Source organism: Aureococcus anophagefferens (assembly GCF_000186865.1).
Source record: "Aureococcus anophagefferens unplaced genomic scaffold AURANscaffold_1, whole genome shotgun sequence".
NCBI classification, from domain to species: Eukaryota; class Pelagophyceae; order Pelagomonadales; family Pelagomonadaceae; genus Aureococcus; species Aureococcus anophagefferens.
The window spans coordinates 769703-796106 of NW_008705561.1; the positions used below are offsets into that span (position 1 = coordinate 769703).

The 26404-nt window shown below is 71.8% G+C and overlaps 6 protein-coding genes across 6 annotated transcripts; 4 read left to right on the forward strand and 2 right to left on the reverse strand.

Annotated features, from left to right (window-relative positions):
- Positions 1–2033: 2033 nt before the first annotated feature.
- On the forward strand, positions 2034–3047 carry AURANDRAFT_35810 (hypothetical protein; the record flags this gene model as incomplete). Its single annotated transcript, XM_009034008.1, has 2 exons — positions 2034–2653; positions 2707–3047. 2 exons carry the CDS (start codon positions 2207–2209, stop codon positions 3019–3021), a joined length of 762 nt encoding a protein of 253 aa, XP_009032256.1.
- A 3284-nt stretch (positions 3048–6331) lies between these two features.
- On the reverse strand, positions 6332–6751 carry AURANDRAFT_7803 (hypothetical protein; the record flags this gene model as incomplete). The annotated part of the gene is made up of 1 exon (XM_009033886.1): positions 6332–6751. A coding segment is annotated over one exon (420 nt), but the record flags the coding sequence as incomplete, so codon positions are not given.
- Positions 6752–7164: 413 nt separating this feature from the next.
- On the forward strand, positions 7165–8085 carry AURANDRAFT_19411 (hypothetical protein; the record flags this gene model as incomplete). The annotated part of the gene is made up of 2 exons (XM_009034009.1): positions 7165–7686; positions 7750–8085. Coding segments are annotated over 2 exons (858 nt in total), but the record flags the coding sequence as incomplete, so codon positions are not given.
- Positions 8086–9964: 1879 nt separating this feature from the next.
- Positions 9965–10417, reverse strand: AURANDRAFT_15549 (hypothetical protein; the record flags this gene model as incomplete). Its single annotated transcript, XM_009034494.1, has 1 exon — positions 9965–10417. A coding segment is annotated over one exon (453 nt), but the record flags the coding sequence as incomplete, so codon positions are not given.
- Positions 10418–11052: 635 nt separating this feature from the next.
- On the forward strand, positions 11053–11571 carry AURANDRAFT_6321 (hypothetical protein; the record flags this gene model as incomplete). The annotated part of the gene is made up of 1 exon (XM_009033873.1): positions 11053–11571. A coding segment is annotated over one exon (519 nt), but the record flags the coding sequence as incomplete, so codon positions are not given.
- A 9629-nt stretch (positions 11572–21200) lies between these two features.
- On the forward strand, positions 21201–22115 carry CNH (hypothetical protein; the record flags this gene model as incomplete). Its single annotated transcript, XM_009034010.1, has 1 exon — positions 21201–22115. A coding segment is annotated over one exon (915 nt), but the record flags the coding sequence as incomplete, so codon positions are not given.
- Between the last annotated feature and the right edge of the window lie 4289 nt (positions 22116–26404).

Here is a 26404-nt window from a genome sequence, read left to right on the forward strand (position 1 = left end):
GAGCTGCGCGTCGTCTTCGAGAAGCTGCGGCTGCTCGACCCGAAGCTGCGCCACCAGCTCGACAAGGTCCTGAGCCGCGCGGACTCGGACGCCGCGGCGCTCCGCGCGGACGCCGCGGCCCTCGCCGCGAGCGCCGACGCCGCCGCCGCCGCGCCCGACGCGGCCGCCGGCGAGGCCGGCGACGGCGTCTACCGCGCGCCGCGCCACGCGGCCGCGCGCTACGGCGGCGGCGGCGGCGACGACGACGACGACGACTCGGACGGCGACGGCGCGGCGCCGCCGCCGCCGCGCGAGGACGCCTCGGGCGAGCGCACGCAGCGCAACACGCGCGCGCGCCGCGCGGAGATCGCGCGCCTCGTCCGCGCGGACGCGGACCAGCCCGAGCTCGCGAGCTCGGGCGGCGTCCACGACGCGCTCGGCACGGGCAAGAAGGCCGCGAAGCGCGACCGCCGCCGCAAGGAGATGCAGGAGCAGGAGAAGTTCGAGGAGGACCGCTTCATGCGCGTCGACACGAACAAGAAGCTCAAGAAGAAGCGCAAGACGGCGGACTTCGCGAGCTCGCTCGACGACCTCTTGTAGTAACTAAAAGGCTTCGCTTTCTCTCACGCTCAGCCCTCCTAGCGGCCGGCTCGATCGACATCGACGGACGCCTCGGACCGACGGACGGGTTCAACGTGCGCGCTCCGAGCGAATGATTGAAGCTCGCCGCGGACGACGTCGAGCTCGCGCCAAGCCCAGCGTCAATCGAGTGTGCGGTCGCCCGCGCCGCGACCCGACGACCATGGCGGTCCGCATCGTCGTCGCCGCCGCGCTCACCGCGGCCCTATCGAGTGCCTTGCGGCCGAGCCGACCACACCTGACGGCGCGCGCGACGGTGCTCGGGAGCGAGCTCGCCGAGACGAAGAGCGAGTCGACGGCGCTCGCCGTGGGCCTGCCCAAGGTCATCACCATCGACCCCTGCGAGCTCCTCGTGGAGTCGAGCGTGCCCGTGAGCCTCCTCTACCGCGACGCGCTCCTCGTCGCGACGGGGCTCATGCTGCCGCGGCCCGACGTCTTTCAGGACGCGTTCGACGCGGCCAAGGCCGCGGCGCCGCCGAGGTTCGGCGCGGGCGTGGAGCGGTCCGACACCTGGTGGCGCCGCGTGACCCTGGCGACCTACGACGCCGTCCTCCGCAACGGGCTCTACGACGACGACGAGCTCGCGGCCTTCGACAAGGCCTTCGACGGCCTCTTCGACGAGCTCCAGGGGTCCCTGCTGGTCGGGCCCGAGGCCTGGGACGTGGCGCCGGACGCGCCGCGGCTGCTCGCCGCCCTGCGCGAGTGGCGCGACCTCGGCGGCGGGCCGCGCGTCGCGGCCGTGTCGACGTCGTTCGACGAGCGGCTGCCGGCGCTCCTCGAGAACCTCCTCGGCGCCGACGTCGTCGCGTCGACCTTCGACTTCGTCGTGTCCGCGACCGAGGGCGACGCGTCGCCCTTCGAGGCCGCGGGCGCGAAGCACGGCGTCGACGACGCCGCGTGCGTCCACGTGTCGCGCGCGCCCGCGCCGGGCTGCCCCTGCCCGGCGCTCCTCGTCGACACGGGCGAGCCCGTCAACGAGCTCCGCCACCCGGAGGCCCGCACGTCCCTCCTCGACCTCCTCGACGACTGGAACCTCTCCCGCGAAGACGGCGACGACATCGTCCTCACGAGCCGCGCGTACTCCGTCTACGACGCGGAGCCCGTCAAGCGCGAGGGGCCCCAGAACCCGCTCTGCGACCCGTGAGGACCAGCACATAGAAGCCCCCCCTAAGACCACGATCCCACTCCCGGTTTCTCGCGCGCGACTCGGGCCGCGCCGCGATCATCGTGCTTCGCGGCGGCGGTCTCGCGCGCAGCGCCGACCTTCCTTCTTCGTGGTTTTTCGCATCGGCAGTCTACGTGGCATGGAGGGGGCTACATGGTGACGGCGCCTCGGAGGCGCAACATCACCTTGAACTACAACATGCCATTCAACATGTCCACCTCAGCCCCATCGATGCCTGCATGCTCTTCGTAGCGGTAGCGACGCGCTCTTTCGCTCTGCGTGAAGCGCAAACGCGCCCAGTTCGCTGTCGGAGACGTCGACGGCGGCTCGGTGCCTGAAGCCTTCATCTCCAGCGCGTGAAGTGCTGCGTCGCCCGCCGTGCCGTCGCGTAGCGATACATGCGGTGACGCGCCGCCGCCACCGATGTCGGAGGCGCCGCTCTGGCAGGCCGTCGTCTGCGGCTGCGCCGGCGGGGGAGGCGCGACGCTCGTGGGGCATCCCCTCGAGACGATGAAAGCCCGAGTCCAGATGGGCCTCCCGAGCTGGCCGGGGCTCCGCGGGCTCTACGTGGGCCTCGCGGCGCCCATCCTGGGCAACGTGCCCTTCTGGGCCTGCTACTTCGCGAGCTACCGGGCCGCGCAGCGGCACGTCGCTCCGTACTTCGGCGACGACACCGCGGCCGCGCAGCTCGCCGTCGGCGCCGTCGCCGGCGCCGCGTCGGCCGTGGCGCTGACGCCCATCGACGCCGTCAAGGTCACGGCCCAGGTCGACCAGGTGTCGACGGCCGCCGCGTTCCGGCGGCTCCGGGAGCGGCGCGAGCTCTTCCGGGCGCTTTTGCCGACGGTCGTCCGCATGATCCCCTCGACGGCCGTGCGCTCGTTCTGTGTCGACATTTGTTTTCGCGCGACATCAATTCGCCGCAGGTCTTCTTCTACGCGCACGACGCGGCGTCGCGGCGCGGCTGGTCGCCGTTCCTCGCGGGCGGCCTCGCGGGCGTCGCCGAGTGGACCTTCATTCTGCCCGTGGACACGGTGAAGACGCGCTTCACCATGCTGCGCCACGCGTCGCTCGCGGCCGTCGTGCGGGGCGTCTGGCGCGAGGGCGGCGTCCCCGCGTTCTACCGCGGCCTCGGGCCGACGCTCGCGCGGTCCTTCCCGGCCAACGGCGCGGCCTTCGTCTGCATCGACGGCATCGACCGCTACTGCTTCCGCGACGCGCGCGAGGTCAGGCTGCGATGACGCGAGTAAAAAGGGAAATCGACCGCTACTGCTTCCGCGACGCGCGCGAGGTCAGGTTGCGATGACGCGAGTAAAAAGGGGAAGTTGAACGACAACTCGAACAGTTGCAGCTCAGGTTGCAGCTGCGGAATTAGCTGCGTCGGGGCAGCTATGCGATGCTGCCCGTCGTCCGCCAGCGGGGCAGCTATGCGGTGCTGCCCATCGTCCTGGCGGCGGTCGCGGCCGCCGGCGCGGACCCCGAGGCGTGCCGGCGGTCGTCGCGCGTCGATCCGTGGGTGCCGCGCGCCGCGCTTGCGCGGTCCCTCGCCCACCACAAGAACCGCTGCCTCGCGGACCACACCGACGCCGCGCGCGTGCGCCGCGCGCCGGCGGCCTGCGACATAAGCATGGACGCCGTCGCGCGCTGCCTGCGCGAGCGCCACGGCGTCCGGCGCGTCGTCCTCGTCGGCGACTCGATCACGGGCCAGCTCTGGGGCTCGCCGCTCTGCGAGCGCGCGACCGAGCGCGGCTTCGGCGCCGGAGGCGCGACCGCGAACGTCACCGCCCTCGGCGACGCCTTCGCCGTCGCCACCGCGCGCCGCGGCGCCGTCGAGTGGTCCTACACGCGGCTGCGCGGCAAGCAGACGGCGGAGCGCTACGCGGCCGCGCTGGACGCCGCGGCCGCCGAGTTTTACGACGAGCCCGCGCTGTGGGTCGCGAACTTCGGGCTCTGGCACCTCGTCTGCGACGACGACGAACGGCCGCCGGAGGCCTGCGTCGATGCCGACTACGAAGCCCGCGTCGCCGACGCGCTCGCGACGCTGGCGCGACGCGCGCGCGGGCCGATCCTGTGGCGCGCGACGACGGCGGTGCACCGCGAGCTCTTTCCCCGGAAGATGGCGCCGCGCGACGTCCGCAAGTTCCGCGGCTTCGACAACGGCGCGGTGGCGCGGCTCAACGCGGCGGCGGCACGGGCGGCGGCGCGTTTCTCGCCGCGGGTGGTCGTCGAGGCGGCGCCGGACGCGTTCAATCTCACCGTCGACCGCGGCGACGGCCACCTCCGCGGCGACGCGCGCCACTACGGCTCGGGGGTGCTGAAGACCCTCGAGACGAAGCTGTTTTTGGACGTTTGTGTGGGGTAATGAATTTTGTTGAAGCGGGGCTGAACAGGAGTTGACCTTTTTCTAGGCACCACCGCGCTCGTGCGCCGCACGGTGACACCTCACAACTTGACCGCAGCGCTGCGCCAGCGTCGACGCCGATGCACGCAGCGATGCTGCGCTGGTCGGCGCTCCTCACTTTAAGCACAACCCTCGCGGCGAGCCCGTCGGCGGGCTGCGACCTGGACACCCAGGCGGGCGCGCAGACGCTGGTCCTGCCCTTCGCGTCCGGCACCTACGAGCACGCCATCGCCGTGCCCGACGGCTTCGCGGGGCCGCGGCCCTTGCTGCTCTACCTCCACGGCTGGGGCGGCGATTCCGGCGAGTGCGGCGCGACGTGCGGCCGCGCGACCGACCGCGGCTTCGTCGCCGTCGCGCTCACGGGCGTCGGACCGTCCGGCTGGTCGAGCTGGAACTCGCCCGGCGCGGGCGATCCGGCGACCTGCGCGCCGGGGACGCCGGACTTCTGCCACAAGTACGCGTCGTGCGACTGCGGAGAGCCGGCGTGCGACTGGGCGACGTGCGAGGACTCGACGTCGCAGATCCTCGAGGTCTACGAGGCCGTCGTCGCGGCCTATTGCGTCGACTTGGACCGCGTCTGGGCCATGGGCTGCTCCAACGGCGGCATGATGGTCCACGGCCTCGCGTCCGACGAGCGAAGCGCGCCGCTGCTCGCCGGCGTCGCGACGGCCGTCGGGCTGCCCCACGCCCACCACAACCGAGAGCCCGCGACGCCGATGCACTACGTCGGCTACTGGGGCGCGTCCGACAGGGTCGTGCCGCCGCTGTCGAACACGGACGACGAGGACATGAGCGTCGACACCGACGGCTGGTACTACAGCACGGCGCGCAACACGACGGACCTCTGGGCGGCCTCCATGCGCTGCGGCGCGCGCGAGGCCTACGCGGCGACGAGCATGGACTGCACCGCCGCGTCGCACTGCGACGGCGGCGCGGACGTCGTCGAGTGCCTCTTCGACGGGGGCCACCGGTGCGGGCGGCCCTACATGGACGACCTCGTCTTCGACTTCATGGAGCCGCGGTCGAGGGCGGCCGCGACGCCGACGGCGGCGCCCACGGACGGCGCGTGCGACGACGACGCGGGCTGGTTCTTCAAGAAGAAGTACAAGGGCTGCGACTGGGTCGCGAACAATCCGGGCAAGCGCTGCGAGAAATCGGGCGCGACGGCCGCGTGCCCTTCCGCTTGCGACGTGGGCGACTGCTGCGACGACGACGCGACCTGGTATTCAAAGAAGACGAACCGCGATTGCGCATGGGTCGCGAAGAAGGCGAACAAGCGCTGCAAGAAGAAGAGCGCGGGAAAAATCAAGGCGACTGTCGCGTGTTCCGAGGCCTGCGGCACCTGCCGCGAGCCGCCGTAAGTTTCCTATCCCGTGAGCCCGGCGGCACCACTCCGGCGCACGCCAGCTGGGCGCGGCCGCTCCGAGCCGCTTGGAGCCGCGGCGCGGCGCGCCTCTCGCCTTCAACATGCTTCAAGTTAGTGCAAACTGAGAGCGACGTCCGCGGCATTCCTCTCTCGTCATTCGCGTCCACCCCGGGGCGGCTGCCCCGCCCCGACTCCCGCGATGAGTCGGGCCCGGGCGAGCTCGGCCCGGAGGCACGACCTCTTCGGGGAACTGGGCTGCTTCTGCGGCTTCGAGACCGCCCTCACATGCGAGGGCAGCGGCCCCGCCGGCGGGCAGCTGGGAATAGAATACAGGAACCCGGAGGTCGACTACTCGAGCCCCCTGGGCCTCCACTTCGACGACGACTTCGACGAGGTGCTCCTCGACGGGCGCGGGGAGACGGCGGTCCGCGTCGACGACGGCCAGCTCGCCGTGGACCTCGACCAGCTCGTCGAGCCCTACTCGCTCCTCGCGGACAAGCCGCCGCTGCCGCGCGCGGAGCCCGCGGGGGCGCCGGCGATCGCCGAGGTCTCGGCCGCCGCCGACGAGCCGTCGACGCCGCCCGCGCCGGCGCCCAGGCCGCCGAAGAAGGGCGCGCGCGTCCGCGCGATCTGGCGCAAGATGACGGGCGGCGGCGACGTCGCGTAGCGCCGAGCGCTGTGTGCCGTGTAGTAACTAGGGATGTGTCATAGAACGAGAGACGATCGGGGAGTTTTACACTTCCGGGCGGCCGAGGGGGCCGGGCTCGAGCCACGCGGCCGCGTCCGCGTCCGGGTCGTAGGTCACGGCGAGGACGTCGGCCTCGTCCGTGTCCTTGGGCCCCGGCACGCCCGGCGTCCGCGGGGTGTGCCGCTCCTTGAGGACCTCGGGCAGCTCGATGATCGCGCCGGATCGCACGGCGACGCGGACGCGCGTGCCGTCGTCGAGGAAGCGGCGCGCGACGCGCGTCGGCAGCGACGTCACGGGGCAGACGAGGTTCACGTTCGAGTAGTGCACGGAGCAGGGCGCCGCCGTCTTCACCTTGACCTTCTCCTCGTCGCCGGGCGCGTAGAGCATGCGGTCGCGGACGTTGACGCCCTCGACGATGAGCCGGTTGCTCTGGCGCAGCACGTGCTGGACGACGCCGCTCTGGCCCCGGTGGCGGCCGTTGACGACGACGACCTTGTCGCCCCGCACGATGCTCCAGCGGTGGTTCGGCTCCACGGGCTTGCGCCGCTTGCCCCGGGCCCAGGGGAAGGACCGGATCGGCCGCTGCTCGAGGTACTGGGCGACCTTGGACACGCCGCTCATCGTCACGGCGCGTCGCTACCGGACCAACGCTAAATGAAACGTAGTCGCCGACGTAGTTGTAGCGGTGCGACGCGCACGTGCCGTATCAGGTGCGCGCGGGCGTCGCGGTGACGGCCACCACGCTCACGGCCGCGATGAGCTCAGGTGGCGCGCCGACGCTCCGTGTGCGCCTGCGAGATGCCTGCGGCAAATCCGAGCTCATCACCATCTCCATCGTGAGGCGGGCGCCGACGCTGTCGTCTCCGCGTACAACTCGGCGTTGACGCGTGCAAATTAATCGAGCATCACCTCCGTGCGCAGACGCAGCCATGCGCGCCCTGCCGCTCATCACGGAGGAGGACGGCAAGTACGTCGTCTGCCAGGAGGCCGTGGACCTCCTCGAGACGATCCCCGCGCCCGTGGCCGTCGTGTCCATCGCGGGCCTGTGGCGGACGGGCAAGTCCTACCTGCTGAACCACTTCAGCGGCGCGAACTGCGAGGGCGCCGGCGGCGGCTTCACCGTGGGCGCGACGGTGAACGCGTGCACGAAAGGACTCTGGCTCTGGGGCACGCCCGTCAAGCTCCCGGACGGGCTCACGGTGCTCTTCGTGGATACGGAGGGCCTGGGCTCGACGAGCCGCACGCAGACGGAGGACTCGCAGATCTTCTCGCTCGCGCTGCTGCTGAGCTCGCTCTTCGTCTGGAACTCGCGCGGCGTCATCGACGGCAACGCGCTCGAGGACTTCGCGCTCGTCGTCAACCTGACGAAGCACATCCACGTGCGCTCCGGCGCCGCGGACAAGGCGATCTCGCGCGCCGACGACGGCGACGAGGCCGCGAAGAAGACCTTCGTCGCCGCGGGCGGCTCGAACGCGCGCGGCGGCGGCGGCCACGAGCTCGACGAGCTCAGCGAGCACTTCCCGGCGTTCATGTGGGTCGTGCGCGATTTTACGTTAAGGCTCGAGGACGGCGGCCGCAAGATCAACGACCGCCAGTACCTGGAGAACGCGCTGAAGCCCCAGCAGTCCTTCACGTCCGAGGCCGCGAGCCGGAACCAGATCCGGACGCTGCTGTCGTCCTTCTTCCGCGAGCGCGACTGCTGCACGCTCGTCCGCCCCGCGGAGGACGAGGCGACGCTGCGCAACCTGAGCAACGTGCCCCTCGGCGAGCTCCGGCCCGAGTTCCAGACGGGTTTAGCGGCGCTGAAGACGAAGGTCTTCGCGTCGATGCGCGCCAAGGCCGTCAACGGGCGCGCGCTCTCCGGGTCCATGCTCGCGACGCTGGCGACGACCTACGCCGACGCGCTGAACAGCGGCGGCGTGCCCACGATCTCCACGGCCTGGGACCGCGTGCTCCAGAGCCAGGCCGCCGAGGCCATGGCCAAAGCGCTCGAGGACTACGACGCGGCCGCGGCGAAGACGCTCGACCTGCCCGACGCCGAGTTTTTGGGCGCGCGCGTCGGCCCGCGGCCCGACGACGACGCCGGCGGCCGGGAGGTCCTGGAGGCGCTGCTGGAGTCGTCGACGCTCCCCTTGGACCCCGCGGCGCTGCGGCGAGCGCACGAGGCCTGGGTCGTCGCCGCGGAGGCCAACTACGCCAAGGCGGTCTGGGCCGACGAGTCGCAGCAGGTGTCGTCGAGCAGCGTCGACCAGCAGAAGCTGCTGGACGGCGCGCTGGGCGCGCGCCTCGCGCGCCTCGCGGACGTCAACGGCCACGTCTCGGACCTCCTCTGCCGCCGCGTCGCGGCCGAGGCCTGCGCCAAGTTCGACGGCGCCGTGGCCTCGAAGCTCGGCGGGTCCGGCGCGTCGACGGGCTCCGGCGGCGTCGCGTCCTACGCGGAGATCCTGAAGGCGCGGCTCAACGACATCGACGCGGCCGACCTGCCGCAGCGGCGCGCGGCGTACCTGCGCGACCTCGCGTCGCGGCGCGCGTGGCTCGACGCGTTCCCCGAGTGCTGCGACCGGCTGCGCCTCGACTACTTCCAGAAGGCCGCGGGCCCGTCCGCGGGCGCCGTCTTCGCGGACGTCGTCGCATCGCGGCTCCTCGACGCGGCGCTCGCCTGGGCGACGGCGCTGGGCGTGGAGCACCGGGCGGTCCAGAAGCTCTGCCGCGCGGACGTCGCGCGCACCGACGAGGCCAAGCAGCAGGCGACGGGGCGGCTCGCCGCGTCCAAGTCCGCGGCGGAGCGCGAGCGCGCGACGCTCGAGCGCGCGGCCAAGGACGCGGAGGTGGAGGCCAGGGCGAAGATCGCGACGCTCCAGGCGATGATCGACGCGAAGCGCGAGGAGCTCGGCCGCCACAAGGCGTCGCAGGAGCGCCTCGAGGCGGCCTACGCGTACGGCGGCGAGCTCGTCGAGCAGCAGACGGCGGCGCAGCGCGAGCTGAGCGAGGACGTGAAGAAGGGCCTCGAGGACGTGCGCGCGGCGGCGTCCGGCATCGACGCGTCGGCGGGCGACGGCGCCCTCGACGCCCAGGACCTGGGCTTCGAGCGCGAGGAGATGGCCGAGTTCGCGCCGCTCGGCGACGGCGAGCTCAAGGAGCGCATCGCCGAGGACGAGCGCGAGCTCGAGCTCATGCACGAGCACGCGGCGCTGACCATCGAGCACGCCAAGGTCAAGAAGATGCTCCTCGCGGACAAGGACCACGAGCTCCAGGAGTACGAGTACCAGTGGGGCGTCGCCAAGGCGAACGTCGCCGCGTCCGAGGGCGAGCTCATGGTCGTCGACGAGGAGGTGAGCGTGCTCCGCGGCCTCGTGCTCCAGATGCACAAGCACCTCGAGGCGACGAGCCGCAGCGGCAAGTTCCCCTCGGACATCGCGCGGAGCCTGCCCCGGGACCAGAAGGCGCTCCTCGAGCAGCTCCTCGACGGGCGCTAGGGTGCTTCGGCGTAAGTGGGGACCCGCACGTACGTGTGCCTGCTCCCATGCGGGCGAGTCGCGACACGGAGGTTAGGCGGCGCGCCTAGGCGTCCATGGCGGAGCCCGTGTACTCGTCGTCGCTGAAGTCGTCGTCGTCGTCGAGGGTCTGGTCGAAGAAGCCCTCGCGGATCTGGTGCGCGCGGTACTCCTCCATGGACCCGAACTTGGGCCCGTCGTCGTCGTACTCGTGCTTCGCGGCCTCGCCCTCGATGAGGCCGTGGATCTGGAGCACGGCCGCCATGATCTCGCAGTTGACCTGCTCGCCGCCGAGCTCCGCGAGGCCCCGGATCTGGTACGTGACCTTGCCCTCGACGACGAGGACGACCGTGGGGATGAGCACGTTGCCCTCGGGATCCGCGAGGATCTTGTCGCAGAGGTACGGCGACTTCTCGGCGTCGAAGCTGCAGAACCGCGTCTCCCGGTGGAGCGCCGCGAGCTTGGCCATGTGGCCGTTGAGCGCGACGCAGTGGTGGCTCGTCGGCCGCATGAAGTGGCAGACGAGGCGCTTGCTGTTCTTGCACGCGGCGAAGAACTCTTTGGTTTCCGTGAGCTGCGTGAGGTGGCCGTGGCCGTTGCGGCTCCACTCCGCCTCCTCGGCCTTGCGGTCCTTCATCTCCTTCATGCGCTCCTCGCGGATCTTCGCGAGGTCCTTCCCGTTCAAATTGTCGAGGTGCTGGAGCTCGGCATCGAGCATGGACTCCTGCACGTCCGCGATCATCCCCAAGGCCTTGACCGCCTGGTTCCCCGCATGCTGGTTGTTCTCGCCCAAGCCGAGGTCCATGGTCGCGACGGCGGCGGCGCGGGCGGCGGCGGTCGAGGCGGCGAGGAGGATGGGCGGCGCGCGACGCGACGGCTGCCGCTGTGCACGGTTTGCGGCGCTCGTTTTGCCCGCGCTGCGATTTGCCCCAACGATGTCGTGTTTTGGCGAGCGTTGGTGTGCTAGCCGATGATGTGCTAGCTGTTTCTCTGCCCCTCAAGACACGAACCATGGCCGAGCTCGTCGCCGAGATGGAGCAGCTGAACAACTCGCTCAAGGAGACGCTGGCGGCCCTGGGCACGTCCGAGGCCGAGATCGAGACCATCGTGGCCAGGAGCGAGTCCCAGAGCGACCTCGGCGTCGACGTGCCAGTGACCACGGAAACAAGAGCACCGGAGGCGCCGCCGAGCAGCGAGGACGCCGACGGCGACTTCGCCGACGACTTCAGCCCCGACGGCGTGCTGCTGCAGCGCGGCGGCACGGGCCCCGCGGGCGAGCCCGTCGTCGCGGACGGCGAGCGCGAGCTCCGCGACCCGTGCTGCTACCTCGTCGCGCACAACATCAAGTCCGCGGACAACCTGGGCTCCCTCGTGCGCACGGCGGGCGCCTTCGGCGCGCGCGAGGTGCTCGTGGTCTCCGCGGAGCGGACGTCGAAGCGCCTGAGGAAGAACCTGCGGACGTTCGGCGCGCACGGCGCGGAGCGGCGCGTGCCGCTGCGCGCCTTCGGCACGCTCGAGCTCCTCGTGTCCTGGGTCAAGGCGCCGCCGCGCAACTGCGAGATCTTCGGCATCGAGATCGACGACGTCGCGGTGTCCTGCGCGGCGCCGGACGCCTTCGGGGCGCCGGCGCTGCCCGCGTGCTTCATGCCGGGCAACGAGGGCGAGGGCCTGCTGCCGAACCAGATCGCGCTCTGCGACCGGCTCGTCTACGTGCCCCAGTTCGCGCCCGCGACGGCGAGCCTCAACGTCAACGCGGCGACGGCCGTCGTCCTGTCCTGGTACGCGGCCGCCGCGGGCTACGCCGAGGAGCGGCGGTCCGGCAACAAGTACGACGTCGTCGACCCCCTCCACAAGCTCTGGAAGCCCAAGCCGCCGCCGGCCGAGCCGCCGGCGAAGGAGGGCCAGGCCCGGAGCCCGCGACCGTCGCGGAGCCGCTAAATTACCCTTTAACCCAGCCCTCGGCGCGGAGCGCGTCCGCGAGGGCGCTCGAGGTCGAATGCTCTCGCAAAATGCGCTTCAGGGCGATGAGGTCGCGCGCGTCCATCTGCGCCTCCGCGGGCGCGGGCGCCGGCTCCGGAGCGGCCGGCGCGGGCGCCGCGGCCGCCTTCTTCTTGCCGAAGATTGCGTCGTAGTTGTTCGAGTAGCGCGGCGAGTAGCCCCAGCCGTCCTCCGTCGGCTTGAAGGCGATGTCCGTCGAGTGGAGCCGGTCGCTCGAGGAGGACGACTTGGAGGACGACGAGTCCGACGACGCCGCGGGAGCAGGTGCTGGGCTCGGGCTCGGGCTCGGCGCCGCGGCCTCCTTGGCGAAGCAGCGCACGTGAGAGCGCCGCGCGGGCGCCGCGACGCGAAGGAGGCAGCGATGCATCGTTGCTGCTTCTCGAGCCTTGGCACCACGAGGTCGCGCGTTGCTGCTTCGACGGGGATGTCGGGCGACGATATGAGTCGATGCCGATCGATGCGACGGCATCGACGCCGCATGGTTTCAACATGCCTGTGAGCACGATGATGTGATGCATAAGGCTGCCCGGGTGCTCTGGTGCCTCCTGTTGCTCGCGCCGTCGCGCGCGCGCCTGCGCGGCACGCTGCCCGCGCGGAAGCGCAAGCCGGCGACGCGGCCGCCGGTGCCCATGCTGCCGTGCGCCGACGCCGAGGCACCGACGGTCTCCGACGCCGGCCAGCTGCGCTCCGCCGACGTCGCACTCGACGTCGAGAAATCCGGAGAAGGGGTCGCCGTCACAACCCCTTTGGAAACGGGCCGCTACGCGGCGTTCGACGCGGCGGCGCTGCGTTCGCGCACCAAAAACCTCTGGCTCTATTTCGCCGGCGACTCGTCGCTGCGCGGGCTCTACCTGTCGCTGCTGCAGCAGCTCATGGACGAGCCGGGGTCCTACTCCTTCTTCGACGGCGGCGACGAGTTCTACGTCGCCGACGAGTGGATGGCCAAGCGGGACCCCGGCGCCGCCGCCGGCGAGAGAGAAAAGAGCCCGGACCGCGACTCGCTCGCGATGGGCTTCGTCGACGCGATCGTCCGCGACGGCGCGCTGCGCTGGATGCGGAGCGCCTTCCACGACGGGTCCCACGGCTGGCGGCGGAGCGGGCCCGGCCCGGACCGGAGCGGCGAGCTGTCGGACCCGTGGTGCGGCGGCGGCGGCGGCGCGACGCGCGTGACCTTCCGCATGCTCACGACGGTGGACCAGTCGCTCCGCAGCCCGCTCTTCGACGGTCTGAACGCGACGTGCCGGCCCGACGTCCACGTGCTCGAGTTCGGCGCGTGGGACCGCCAGCTCCCCGCGGACCGCGGCCTCGAGCGGCGCATGGAGGCGCTCGTCGCCGGCTGGGTCGCGGCCGCGGCGCCGTCGACGCGCCTCGTCTTCGCGTCGATCCCGCGGGGCTGGGAGGCGCTCGACGGCGCGCGGCCCCGGCTCGCGGCGTGCCTCGAGGGCTCCTGGGCGCGGACCGTGGTGGCGCGGTTCCGCGTCGCGTACCTGAACCGCGTCCTCGTCACGGACGCGCTCCGCGCGAGCGCGCTCGCGCGCGACTGCCCCTGCTTGGCGGACCACACGTACCATCCGCCCCACATCGCCAACGTCCTCGACGTCGTGCGCCTCGCGAACGTGCTCTTCCCCGCGGCGCCCGCGGAGGAGGCGGCGACGCGGCTCGCGGTCCGCGGCGGCCTCCGGAACTGCTGCTGCGCGCTCCCGCCGGCGAACGTCTCCGGCGGTTCGTTGGCCTATTGGGCGCGGGTCTGCCGGCTGGTACCGGGTCGATGATAACTTCAATATCAGGTGCAACATCGATTCCTGGAATATTGCGACATGACGGGAGAGCCTGAGGCTGCCCAGTAGCCACTGGCATGTTGGCCCTCGTCTTCGCGACCGTCGTCGCGGCGGCCCTCGCGCAGTGCGACAACGCCGTCGAGTTCGACGCGGCGCACGTCATCGCCGCCGATGCGACCAGCGCGGTCTCTGCGCACGTCCGACGTCGACGGCGACGGCGACTGGGACGTCGTGTCGGCCTCGAACAGCAACCAGATCCGCTGGTACGAGAACGACGGGTCCCAGTCCTTTTCGGATCGCCGGATCACGGACCAAGCGGCCGGCGTCTACAACGTCTTCGTCGCGGACGTCGACGGCGACGGCGACGTCGACGTCGCGCAGGCCTCGCAGTTCGACGACACGGTCTCCTGGTTCGAGAACGACAGCGCCGAATCCTTCACGGAGCGCTTCATCACGACCGCGGGCCTGGCGCCGACGGACGTCTTCGTCGTCGACCTCGACGGCGACGGCGACGCGGACGTGCTGTGGCAGTCGTACAACACGGACGTCGTCGTCTTCGACGAGAACGACGGGTTCCAGTCGTTCACGGAGCGCATCATCGACATGGACGCACACGGCACCTACTGCATGCACGCGACGGACGTCGACGGCGACGGCGACGTCGACGTGCTCTCGACGCATTTCCGCGACGACGCGGTCGCGTGGTACGAGAACGACGGGCTGGAATCCTTCACGGAGCACGTCATCACGACCCTGGCCGACGGCGCCTTCTCCGTCTTCGCCATCGACCTCGACGGCGACGGGGACGTGGACGTGCTGAGCGACGACGGCTACTCGTCAGTCCTGGCGTGGTACGAGAACGACGGGGCCCAGTCGTTCGCGCGCATCGTCGTGTCCACGGAGGAGCTCGGCGCGACGACGGTCACGGCCTTTGACGTTGACGTCGACGGCGACATGGACATCCTCTCCGGCGCCTTCGTCGGCGACACGATCCGCTGGTACGAGAACGACGGCGCGGAGTCGTTCGCGCGCCGCGACATCAGCGACTCGGCGGACGGCGCGTTCAAGGTCTTCGCGCTCGACCTGGACCAGGACGGCGACGTCGACGCGCTGTCCGCGTCCTACTTGGACGGGAAGGTCGTCTGGTACGAGAACGACTGCCTGCTGCCGACGCCCGCGCCGTCGGCGCCGCCGACGGCGAGCCCCGCGCCGACCGCGAGCCCCGCGCCGACGTCGGCCGCGCCGACGCTCCCGCCGTCGCGGGCGCCGACGCACGCCGTCGCCCCGTCGCGGGCGCCCAGCGCGGCGCCGTCGGTCGAGCCGTCGTCGGCCGCGCCGAGCGCTTCGCCGTCGGTCGCGCCGACCTCGTCGCCGCCGTCGCCGCTTCCCACCGCGTCGCCGTCGGCCGCGCCGACGTCGTCGCCGCCGTCGCCGGGTCCGACCGCGAAGCCGTCGCCGAGTCCTACGACCGCGAAGCCGTCCCCGACCCCCTCGACGTCTCCGCCGACGCCGCGCCCCAGCCCGCCGTCGGCGGCGCCCTCGACCGCGCGCCCGACCGCGACGCGGACTTTGTCGCCGACGACGCTCGCGCCGACCGAGCGTCCGACGACGTTCGCGCCGAGCACGCAGCCGACGGCGTCGCCTTCGGTCGCCCCGGCGCCAGCGCCCACGAGACAGCCCACGACATCGCAACCGTCGGCGCCTCCGACACCGGCGCCGACGACCGCTGCGCCTTCGAGCGCCGCGCCGACGACCGCGACGCCGTCGGCGCGTCCGACGCCGCGGCCGACGACCGCTGCTCCGAGCGTCGCACCGACGAGCGCGACGCCTTCGGTCGCGCCGAGCGCCGCGCCGACGACGTCCAAGCCGTCGGCGGGGCCCTCGCTGACGCCGACGAGCGCGCCGAGCGTCGCGCCCACGACCTCGTCGCCGTCGGCGATTCCGACGTCGCGGCCGACGACCGCCGAGCCTACGACCTCGCGCCCGTCGAATGCCCCGACGACGACGCCGAGTACCGCGCCCACGACCTCGTCGCCCTCGTCAACCCCGACTCCACCGCCGAGCCCTCTGCCCACGACTCGTTCGCCATCGGCCAGCCCAACTCCAGAGCCTAGCCTCGGTCCGAGCTCGATCCCGAGCGTCGCGCCGAGCGCCGCGCCCTCGTCTCTGCCGAGTCCGATGCCTACGTCGCTCCCGGCACCAGCGCCCACGCCGTCGCCGTCCCCGAGGCCCACGCCGTCGCCGACGGCGACGCCCGGTTCGCCGACGGGGACGCCCGTCTTCGCGCCGACGCCGCGGCCGACGCCCGCGCCCACGCCCGCGCCCGCGCCCGCGCCAACGCCAACGCCCACACCTCTGCCGTCGTCGGCGAGTCCGAGCGCACTCCCCACGACGCAGTCGCCGTCGGCCGCGCCGTCGCCCGCGCCGACGACGGCCAATCCGACGCCGCGGCCGTCTGCCGATCCTACGCCGACGCCATCGCGGGCGCCGACGCTTCGGCCCTCGCCGTCGCCGTCGACGGCCGCGCCGACGCCGCGGCCCACGCCGACGCCCTCGTCGGCGCCCACCGAACAGCCCACGCCATCGCCGTCGACGCTAGCCCCCACGCCGCGGCCGACGCAGACCCCCACGACGCCGACGCCGTCGCTGTCGCCGACGCGCAAGCCGACGCTCATCTTCGCCGGGCTGGCTCCGCTGATGAACCTGTCGCCGACGCCGAGGCCGACGCCGCGACCGACGTTTCCGAGCCCGACGCCGCGGCCCACGCCGCCGAGCCCGACGCTGCGACCGACGACGCCGCGACCGACGCCGCCAAGCCCGACGCCGCGGCCCACGCCGCCGAGCCCGACGCCTTCGCCGTCGTCGACGCCCCTCGCGCCGACGCTCGCAGTCGACGCCGCGCCGACGCCCGTGGCCCTCGACCCGGAGGCCGCCGACAAGGACGACGACGACGACGAGCTCCTCGGCCCCGGCGCGGCGGCGGGCGCGGACGACGACGACCTGCTGAGCGCCGTCGACGCCGCCTCGGACAAGTCCGGCAAGCGGGCGACGTCGACCGCCTCCGCGTCCATCGTCATGATCGTCCTAGTACTCCTGCTCCTCTGCCTCGCGCTCACGGCGCTGGCCTGCGCCGCCGCGCGCCGCCGCAACCAACCGGAACCCGAATTCATCGACGTCGAGCGCGGGAAGCCGAAGCCGGCGGCGCTCCTCAAGGACCAGTCCAAGCTCCCGAAGAAGAGCGCGCGCTACTTGACGGAGGCCGCGTCCGCCTCGGAGGCGAACCTCGCCGCGGCCGTCCACGACGCGGAGACGGAGGTCGTCCGCTTCGGCGACGGCGACGGCGAGGAGCCCGTCGCGCGGCCGTCCCTCGCCGAGGCCGCGTCGCTCTCGGAGGCGAACGTCGTCGGCGCGGTCCGCGACGGCGCGCTCGAGGGCACGACGACGACGCCCCGCATGAGCGAGATGGTCATCCTCCCGAGCTCCGACGGGTCGGATATCGCGGAGCTCACGGACCTCGCCTGCGTGACCGTGGAGACGGAGATGGCGCCCCTGGAGACCATGGCCGCCCTGGAGACGGACCTCACGGAGGCGTCGCCCCACGCCATGGTGTCCCCCCTGCCGCCGCCGAGCATCCCCGAGGAGATCACGGAGGGGCCCAGAGAATCGATGATTGTCCCAATCTGAAAATTGACAGCCAGAATTCACAACCTAACACGAATCATCTAGATCCCCGCGGCCGCAGCGAAGAGGTTCCCCATGGAGCCCGCCGCCTTCGGGGGCGGCGCGCGGCGCACCTGGAGCCGCGCGCGCCGCGCGCCCTTCTCGCGCAGGCCCCGCGTCGCCTTGAGGTTCGCGCCGCGCTGCTCCGCCTCGACGTCGGGCATGCGCGCCAAAGCGGTGTCGCCCTCGGTGAGCCGCAGCACCGCGGAGCTCCCCGGCCCCTTGAGCGGCACGGACCGCTGCAGGATGCGGTCGATGGCGCACGTCGCCTGCAGGCACTGGAAGTCGAAGCGGCGCAGGTGGCTCGCGAGCTGGTCGCTCGGGCCCGCGCGCTTCGCGCCGACGGCCACGGCCGCCGCCGCGGCCCTCGCGCCGTCGTCGAGGCCCAGCAGCAGGCGCCCGCCCGGCGACTCGTCCGTCGCCGACCGCCAGGGCCGGATGCCCAGCCGGCACTCCTCGAGGCGCGTCCAAAATTCCAGAAACGTGTCGCCGTCGAGGACCCGGGACGCGATCGTCTCGACGGACCGGAGCCGCGACGGCGCCGCGCGCGCGTTGAGGTCCACGCGCTCGCTCAGGGACACGACCTTGGCGAGGTCCGCGAACTCCTCGGCGAGCGCGCCGCGCCAGCGCCACCAGAACTTGCCGCCGTAGACCTCGCTCACCGCGCAGAGCGCGCCCCGGGAGAAGTCGAGATACGCCGTCGCGGCCTCCGGGTCCTCCGCGGCGTCGCGCGCCTGGTCCAGCCCGCCGCCGCGCCGTCGCGCGATCTCCGCCAGCGCCGCGTCCCGCGCCTCCTGCTCGACGACGGCCCGGCCCCGCTTCGCGACGTCCGCGTCGCGCTGCTTCGCCCGTTCGCGGAGCGCGTACGCGCTCGGGTCGTCGGCCAGCGATTTCTGCAGCCGCACCAATTCCAGCGCCTCGTCGGTCGCGTAGGGCACGAAGTGGACGTAGGACGTCACGGCCGCGCAGCCGTCGCGCCGGCGCGCCCACCGCGCGAAGAGGGCCTTTGCGTTGGACAAAGCTTTTGCCGTAAGAGGCTCCAATCGCCACTCGGCCCGGAGCTGCGCCACGACCCCCGCCAGCGACGTGCAGCAGAGCCGCGCCGTCGCCGTCGCGCCGTCGAAGGCCAACAATTCGACGACGCTCTCCACGAAGGTCTGGGGCAGGAGCGCGAGCTTCCCCGCTCGCCTCAGATCCGGCGGCGACAGCGCGACCATCGGCCCCAGCCGCCTCGACCCGCGCGCGACGGCCGCGAGGCGCGGCGGCCGCGACGACCCGTCGTCGGCCTCGCCGTCGCCCCAGAAGAGGACGAGCGGCGGCCCGCCGCCCTGGGCGCCCGCGACGAAGATGTCCTCGGACCGGACGAGCGTCGGGTCCGCGTCCGTCGCGCAGCCCCGGAGCGGCGGCGCGACGGCGACCTCGCGCTTCGCGTCCGTCAGCACGACGACGGACGTCACGAGCCCCGTCGGCGCGCCGAAGACGACGACGCGGCCCGGCACGCGCCGCCGGTCCGCCATCGTCTTCCGCATCTCCTCCGCCGTCGCGCCCGCCAACCGCGCGGACCAGTCCTCCTTGTTCCGCACGTCGCCCACGGCTAAATCGCCGTCGCGGCTCCAGGCGACGCAGGTCGGCCCGTTCAACGCCACGCCGTGGTCCCCCCGGAAGTCGCGGATCCACCGGCACTGCGCGTCGAACAACGCGTGGCGCTTGCAGCTGTACATGAACGTCGCGACGCGGTCGTTGCCCGAGTCGGCGACGGCGACGACGCGGAAGGGCCGACCGCCCCAGGGGTCGCCGTCCAGGGGGTAGTCGAGGTCGTGCTGCGCCGCCAGGAGCGGCAGCAGGTCCGACAAGCGGTCCACGGTCAAGGCGTAGTCGACGGCGCCGGAGATCGCGCGCGGCCGCGCGCCGACGCCGTCGACCTTCGCGTAGTACTTCCGCGCGACGTCGGGGTGCACCTTGGCCTGGAAGGGGCCGACCCAGTAGCGCTCGGGCGTGAGGCTGCGGATCTCGTGCTCGTCGATCTCCGCGTGCTTGTAGGACTCGTGGCTCACGTAGCATAACAACAAATCGCCGCGGCTGCTCGGGTCCACGCGGACGCGCCACGTGCCGACCTTGGCGTCCTGCATCGTCGCGTGCGCCTCGGACCGGTTCACGGCGCCGAGCCACCAGCTCGGGCAGTCGCGCTCCCAGTCGTGGAGGAGGCCCCGGGCCTTGCCGACGGCCCGGAGGCCGTCGATGGCGTGGCGCGCGGCGACGTCCGTGGGCTCCCGGAGCTCCCAGACCGGGGGGCGCACGGGCTTCGGGGGCGGCGGCGGCGCGCCGTCCTCGCCGTCCTCCGCGTCGGCCTTGGCTTTTGCTTCCTTCTCCGCCTTCTCGGCCTTCTCCCGCTCGGCCTTCTCCTTCGCGCTCTCCCTCTTGAGCTTCGGCTTCTTCGCGTCGTCGTCGCCGCCGAGGTCCGCGGCGGGCGGCGCCGCCCTGCGGACGTAGCCGCGCTTCGGCGCCGGGCCGTTGAGCGTGAACGCGTGGGCCGTCTCGTTTACGTCGTCGTCGAGGCTAAACGCCTGGACGCGGTTGTTGCCCTCGTCCGCGACCAGGATTTCGTCGGGGTCCCGCGTCCAGGCGATGCCCCCCGGCATATATAGCAAATAGTCGTCGTCGCCCTGGACCGTGCCCCCGAGGTTCCGCACGTGGTGCCAGCCCTGCTTGCCCCTGTCGTCGGACCGCTCGAAGATCTGCACGCGGCTCCGCTCGCGGTCGCAGACGGCGACCTTGCCGGGCAGCGTCGCGTCGCGCGCCTTGGCGCCGCGCGCGGCGCGCGCGCGCGCGAAGAGGTCCATCTCCGCGTAGAGGCCGTCCTTGTCCTTGGCGTCCTGCCGCTTGCTCGGGTCCTCCCTGGCGGGCTCCAGCGCGACGCCGCTCGGGTCGCTCCAGGCCTCCTCGTCGCCGTGGGGGAAGCCGAACTCCTCGCCGTCGATCTGCCGCCGCGTCGGCCCGATGTCCACGAGCCGCCCGCGCCCGCCGCCGTCGATGGCGGCGACGACGCCGCTGCCGTCGTTCGCCGGGCCCATGGGCGCCGAGATGAGCCGGAACGAGCCCGCGATGCCCGACAGGTCGTCGGCCTTGCAACCCCGCCAGTCCCGGGCGAACATGTTGTTGTTTTCAGTCCTGGGCTAGCCTATAGGCGCGGCTGCCCGCCTCATGCCCGCGCTGGGTGGCATGCAACTTGTATGCAATCAGCGGTGTTGCTGCCCGGGCAGCATGGGGATGGGCTGCCCCGTCGGGAACCCATGGAGAATGCGACATCAACCCTCTTTGCTCGTCTTCTGCCTCGTCGCCGCGGTCTCCACGACGGCCGCCGACGACGCGCCCGCGCCGACGCCCCTGCCGTGCCCTGTGGGGCCGCGCTGGTCGCGGCAGGCCAAGGGCGTCGACGTCGACGGCGGCGGCGCCTACGCGACGGCGGTCTGCTCGAACATGGGGACCTGCCGGGCCGATGGTATTTGTGTTTGTGATAGTCACTACGTCGGCGACGCCTGCGAGACGCTCGCGTGCTCCCCGGGCGGCGCGGCGGGCGTCAACGACTGCACGAACGGGACGTGCGCGCTCTGCGCCATCGACGCGGACTGCCCCTACGTCGAGACGGACTACAAGTGCACGCGGGAGCTCCTCGGCGGCCTCATCTCCCTGCCGAAGCCGTCGAAGTGTTCGAAGAAGCGCGCGCGCGACTGCGAGCGAGACTTCCCGCCCAGCTGCGCCTGCAGCTGCGTCGAGTGCGGCACGGAGGCCGACTACTAATTCGAAATTTCCCTGGGTGCTGCCGGTGGCGGACGCCCCAGGCTTGGCGTGGGGCGCATCGGCCGGCATCGGCGCGCCGGGCGCCGGCGCCGCCACTTGCCGTCACGAGTCTTCTTGAACTTGCCAACGACTCGCCGAGCAATGATGCTACAGCAGTCCGGCGGGCAGCCCGCGATGATGCGGTGCTTGTTCTTGCTCGTCGTCGCCGCGTCGAGCGCCGTCGCGTCGGCGCAGCAGAAGCTCACGAAGGTCGCGGCGATCCAGATGAGCATGTCGACCAGCTTGGAAGCCAACGTGGACAAGGCCCTAAACCTCGTCGCCGAGGCGGCCGACGACGGCGCGAAGATCATCGTGCTGCCGGAGCTCTTCGCAGCTCGCTACTTCGCCATCGAGGAGAATCCCAAGTGGTACGCCATCGCGGAGCCGCTGGCGAACAACAGCCGCTTGGACAAGTTCGCGGCTTTGGCGAAGGACCGCGGCGTCGTCGTGATCTACCCGTTCTACGAGGTCGCGGCCAACGGCGCGACGCACTACGACAGCGCGGCGGTCATCGACGCCGATGGCACGGTGCTCGGCCCCTATCGTAAGAGCCAGCTGCCCGAGGACGACGGCTGGTTCGAGAAGTACTACTTCGCGCCCGGCCAGACGGGCTTCGAGGTCTGGGACACGCAGCACGGCAAGGTGGGCGTCGCCATCTGCTGGGACCAGTGGTTCCCGGAGACGCACCGCCTGTTGACGCTCGCGGGCGCCGAGGTCGCGGTGTTTCCGACGGCCATCGGCTTCGGTCCCGTCGCGCGCTGGTACGATCCCTGGCAGCTCGGGTCCTGGGTCGCGGCGCAGCAGGGCCAGTCCGTGGCCAACGGCCTGCCGTTGGTGGTGGCGAACCGCGTGGGCCTGGAGCCGTCGCCGGACCGCGAAGATCGCACCATCTCGTTCTGGGGCAACGCGTTCGTGACGTCCGCGGCCGGCGAGATCGTCGCGCGCGGCGACAACGCCTCGGAGACCGTCGTGTCGGCCGTCGTCGACCTCGGACCGAACGTGAACCGCGACATCTGGCTCCGGGACCGCCGCGTCGATCTGTACGGCGGGCTGCTCGAGAGCGACCTGCGCGCGACGACGCGCCAGTTCCCCGCGGAGTGGGAGCCCCACGAGGCTGTCTGGCTCGGCTTCCCGCCCTTCCTCTACACGAACGCGTCGGGCCCCACGAACCGCGACGCGTCCGCGGCCGTCTGCTGCGCCCTCGCGGATCACGGCGTAAAAGTCCGCGTCGCGACGGCCGACGCGGCCGAGACGGCCGCGGCGCGCCGGCTCCTCCGCGGCGCGTGCGCGAAGCACGCCGCGTCGACGGACGCGTCCGCGGCCATCGAGCTCGTCGAGGGCATCCCCCACGACGACGCGTGGTGGCGCGACATGGGCCCGCAGTTCCTCGACGGCGGCGCCGTGCTCGACACGGCCTTCGACGGCTGGGGCTACGCCGTCGCGCAGCCGGCCGACGCCTACTTTTGTTCCTCCGCGGCGACGGAGGACAACGTCGACCGCCTTACGGCGCTCGCGCTCGGCCGCGAGACCAAAATCGCGACGGACGTCGTCGTCGAGGGCGGCAACGTCGAGGTCTTCCGCGGGTCCGGGAAGGATTCGCTGCTCCTGTCCGTCGAGGCCGTCCAGGTCCAGCGGAACCCGTCTTTAAATGCGTCGCAGATCGCCGCGAGGATGGCGCGCGCGTACGGCTACCCGGAGCTGCTCTGGCTCGCCGAGGGCAACGTCGACGACGAGTTCCCCTGGCGCGGGCCCGTCGACGTCCACGGCGAGGCCGTGTATACCTACGGCACGGGCGGCCACGTCGACGAGGTCGCGCGGTTCGCGCCGGACGGGCGGGTCCTCCTGGGAGTCGCGAACGCGGACGCGCGAGGCCCGCTCTACGACGAGGCGCGCCGCCGCGACGCCGCGAACCGCGAGACGCTCGCCGCACGCGGGCTGGAGGTCGTGGAGATCGAGCAGCCCGAGTTCCTGGTGGCGAAGGTCGCGCCCGGCGACGGCTACCTCTACGACACGCTGAAAGGCATCGACTACGGCGCCTGCGACGCCTCCGAAAAGTGGACGCGGTGCCAGGCCTTCCCTGACGGCGACGACGTCAAGGTTTTGGTCGCGGCGTCGTACCTCAATTACCTCGTCACGAACGGCCTCGTGCTGATGCAGAAGTACTGCGTCCCGGGCCGCTGCGCTTCGGGCGCCGCCGCGGCCGACGCCGCGGCGAAGAAGGCGCTGGAGGCGGTGTTCGCGGACCGAAAGGTCGTCGCGCTCGACATGTACCCCGTGAACCTCGGCGGCGGCGGCGTCCACTGCTACACGCACCAGCAGCCCGCGCTCTAGGGGTACATGCTGAAGATGTTAACCAAAACGTTGCCTTGAGCTTGAACCGCTCTCCGGTCATCATCACCGCCTGTCGCGTCGCGCGCTGAACACCACGCGAACGGACAGCATGGCCCCGGTGAACGTGCTCATGATGGGCACGGGCGAGTACACGACGGGCTGGGTCGGCAAGAAGAGCGACAGCGACAAGTCCACGGGCGTCGTGGGCCTGGTCATGCTGGACCTGAAGCGCCGCGGCAAGGTGGGACGATTGGGCATGTGCGGGACGAACGGCACGAAGCTGCCGGCGATCCGGGACCACATGGCGGCCCTGGGCGAGGCCTACGAGGGCATCGACCCGTCGACCATCGAGACCTTCCCGGCGGACGACGTCGTCGACCGCGAGGCGTACAGGGGCGCGGTCGCGTCGTTCGCGCCGGGCGACGTCGCCATCGTCTTCACGCCCGACGACACGCACTTCGCCATCGCGCTGGCCTGCATCAAGCGGGGCGTGCACGTCATGATCACGAAGCCGCCCGTGAAGACGCTCGCGGAGCACAACGCGCTCGCGGCGGCGGCGGCGGAGGCGGGCGTGCTCTGCGTCGTCGAGGTCCACAAGCGCTTCGATCCCATCTACCGCGACGCGCGGGACCGTATTGCCAGTTTGGGCAACTTCTCCTTCTTCCAGGCCTACATGTCGCAGCCGAAGCACCAGCTCGAGACGTTCCGCGCGTGGGCGGGCAAGTCGTCGGACATCTCGTACTACCTCAACTCGCACCACGTCGACTTCCACGAGTGGGCCGTCCACGGCCGCGCTAGGCCCGAGCGCGTGACGGCGTTGGCGTCGACGGGCGTCGCCGAGGCGAGCCTGGGGCGGCCCTGCGAGGACACGATCACGCTGTCCGTGCAGTGGCGGAACCTGGCCGACGGCGCGCTCGGCCACGCGCTCTACACGTCGTCCTGGGTCGCGCCCAAGTCCGACGTCCACTCCCAGCAGCGCTGGTTCTACATGGGCGCGTCGGGCGAGATCTCCGTGGACCAGGCGCACCGCGGCTACACCGTCGCGACGGACGCCTCCGGCTACGGCTCCGTGAACCCGCTCTTCTGGAAGCCGACGCCGTCCAACGGCAAGTTCGTCGGCCAGGCCTGCTACGGCTACGTCTCCTTCGAGTCCTTCGTCGACGCCGCGGCCGCGCTCAACGCGAAGGCCACGACGCTCGCGGCGTGCGACGCGGACCTCCCGACCATGGCGACGACGGCCGGCGCGACGGCCATCCTCGAGGCCGGCCGCAAGTCCCTCGACGCCGGCGGCGCGCCCTTCGACCTCGTCTACGCCGACGGCGCCTCGACGACGCCCGTCGACATGAAGCCCGCCTTCTAGGATCCGGATCCCCGGCCGCGTGGGGCTCAGGCTAACGATGCCTTTGCGATACATATCAGCGCAACTCCTCGCGCGGCGCCGCGCTGATCTCGGAGAACGACGCGAGGCCGGGCGCGTCGGCCCCGTCCGGCAGCCTCCGGACCCGGTCCTCGTGCCCGGGGACCGCGACCATGCCCGCGTCGCCGCCGTCGCCGACGCGCACCATGCCCCACCCGCTGCGGGCCCAGATGCGCAGCGACGCGGAGCTGCGCTTCGTGTCGTCGCTGGGCAACCTCGACATGGAGAACAACGGGCCGGCGAGCGTCGCCGCCGAGAGCGCCAAGAGCCCGCACACGAAGGCGGCGACGCAGCAGAACCTGAGCCAGCAGAAGAAGTTGGCAAGCGCGCTGCGCGACGAGCACGGCGAGCGCATCAGCCAGGAGCAGCAGCAGGCCGTCGTGCGGGCCATGCAGGCGCTGGAGGAGCAGCAGGAGCTCGCCTTCGAGCGGCGGGACCTCATCGGCCAGCGCATCTCCAAGCTCGGGCGCAAGCTCGGCGACACGAAGGAAAGATTAACGGCCGTCGAGAACGAGAACGCGCAGATCGAGCTGCAGGCCGAGGGCATCAAGCAGGAGATCGCGACGATGAAGGAGGAGCGGGAGCACAACTTACGGGAATTGGAGGCCATGCGCGGCGAGAACGAGGAGATCAAGAGCCGCACGCTCATGGCGCTCGACCTCCGCATGCACAAGCTCCGCCACGAGATCAAGGACGTCGACCGCGCGCTGAAGAACGCGATCTGGTCCGCGGGCTCGTCGGAGTCGTCGACCTTCGTCTCCGTCGGCGTCGGCGCGGACACGCCCCTGCCGCCCCTGCCGCCCGTGGAGCCCATCGTCCTCGCGCCCGTGCGGCGCCGCGACGACGAGAGCCAGACGGGCGTCGTCGCCCCCCGCAAGGGCGGCGCGGGGCGGCCCCAGACGTCGTCGGCGGCCCAGTCCTTCGGCATCCGCAAGTACGGCATGATGGCGTCCATGTCGCTCAAGGACGTCGGCGAGATCGCGCACAAACACGCGAAGCCCGTCGACCTGCTCCAGGCGCACTCCATCGGCACGCGCGGCGACGCGTTGTTGGCGACGCTGCTGGGCCACGACGCCGACGCCCACTTCGGGAGCGGACGATCCCTCGCCACGTCCATCTCCTCGCCCTACCTCCGGAGCCTCTCGCACTCGCGGTCCCTGCCGTCCTGCGGCTCCGCGGCGCGCCGCGCGCGGTCCGCGACGCCGGGCAGGCGGAAGCCCCTCAAGTGAGCGCGCGCGAGCGCTGCTTCGTTCCGCGGGCGCCGTAACATGGAGTTTCGCGCCGGCGATTCGAAGGCTGGGATGTCTGAGCAGCAAGTGAGCAGCAGCGCACGCCCACCACCGGCTACGGCTGCGAATGAGCCGTCGTTGAACAAGCACATCTATGAAGCAATGCTGCAGTAATCCGTAGCTAAGAGACGGTCTCTCGTGCGAGCATTTCAGCGGCCGATGGTGGAATCTCCACCTTAGAGGGCCCCGCGCTCCTCGAATATGCAGCGACGTGCAACGATCCCAGTGGCTTTGAGGTCCGCAAACATGTGGGTGAGGCACATGAAAAGACGCGACATCCGGACGATTGCGAGGCGACGCAAACG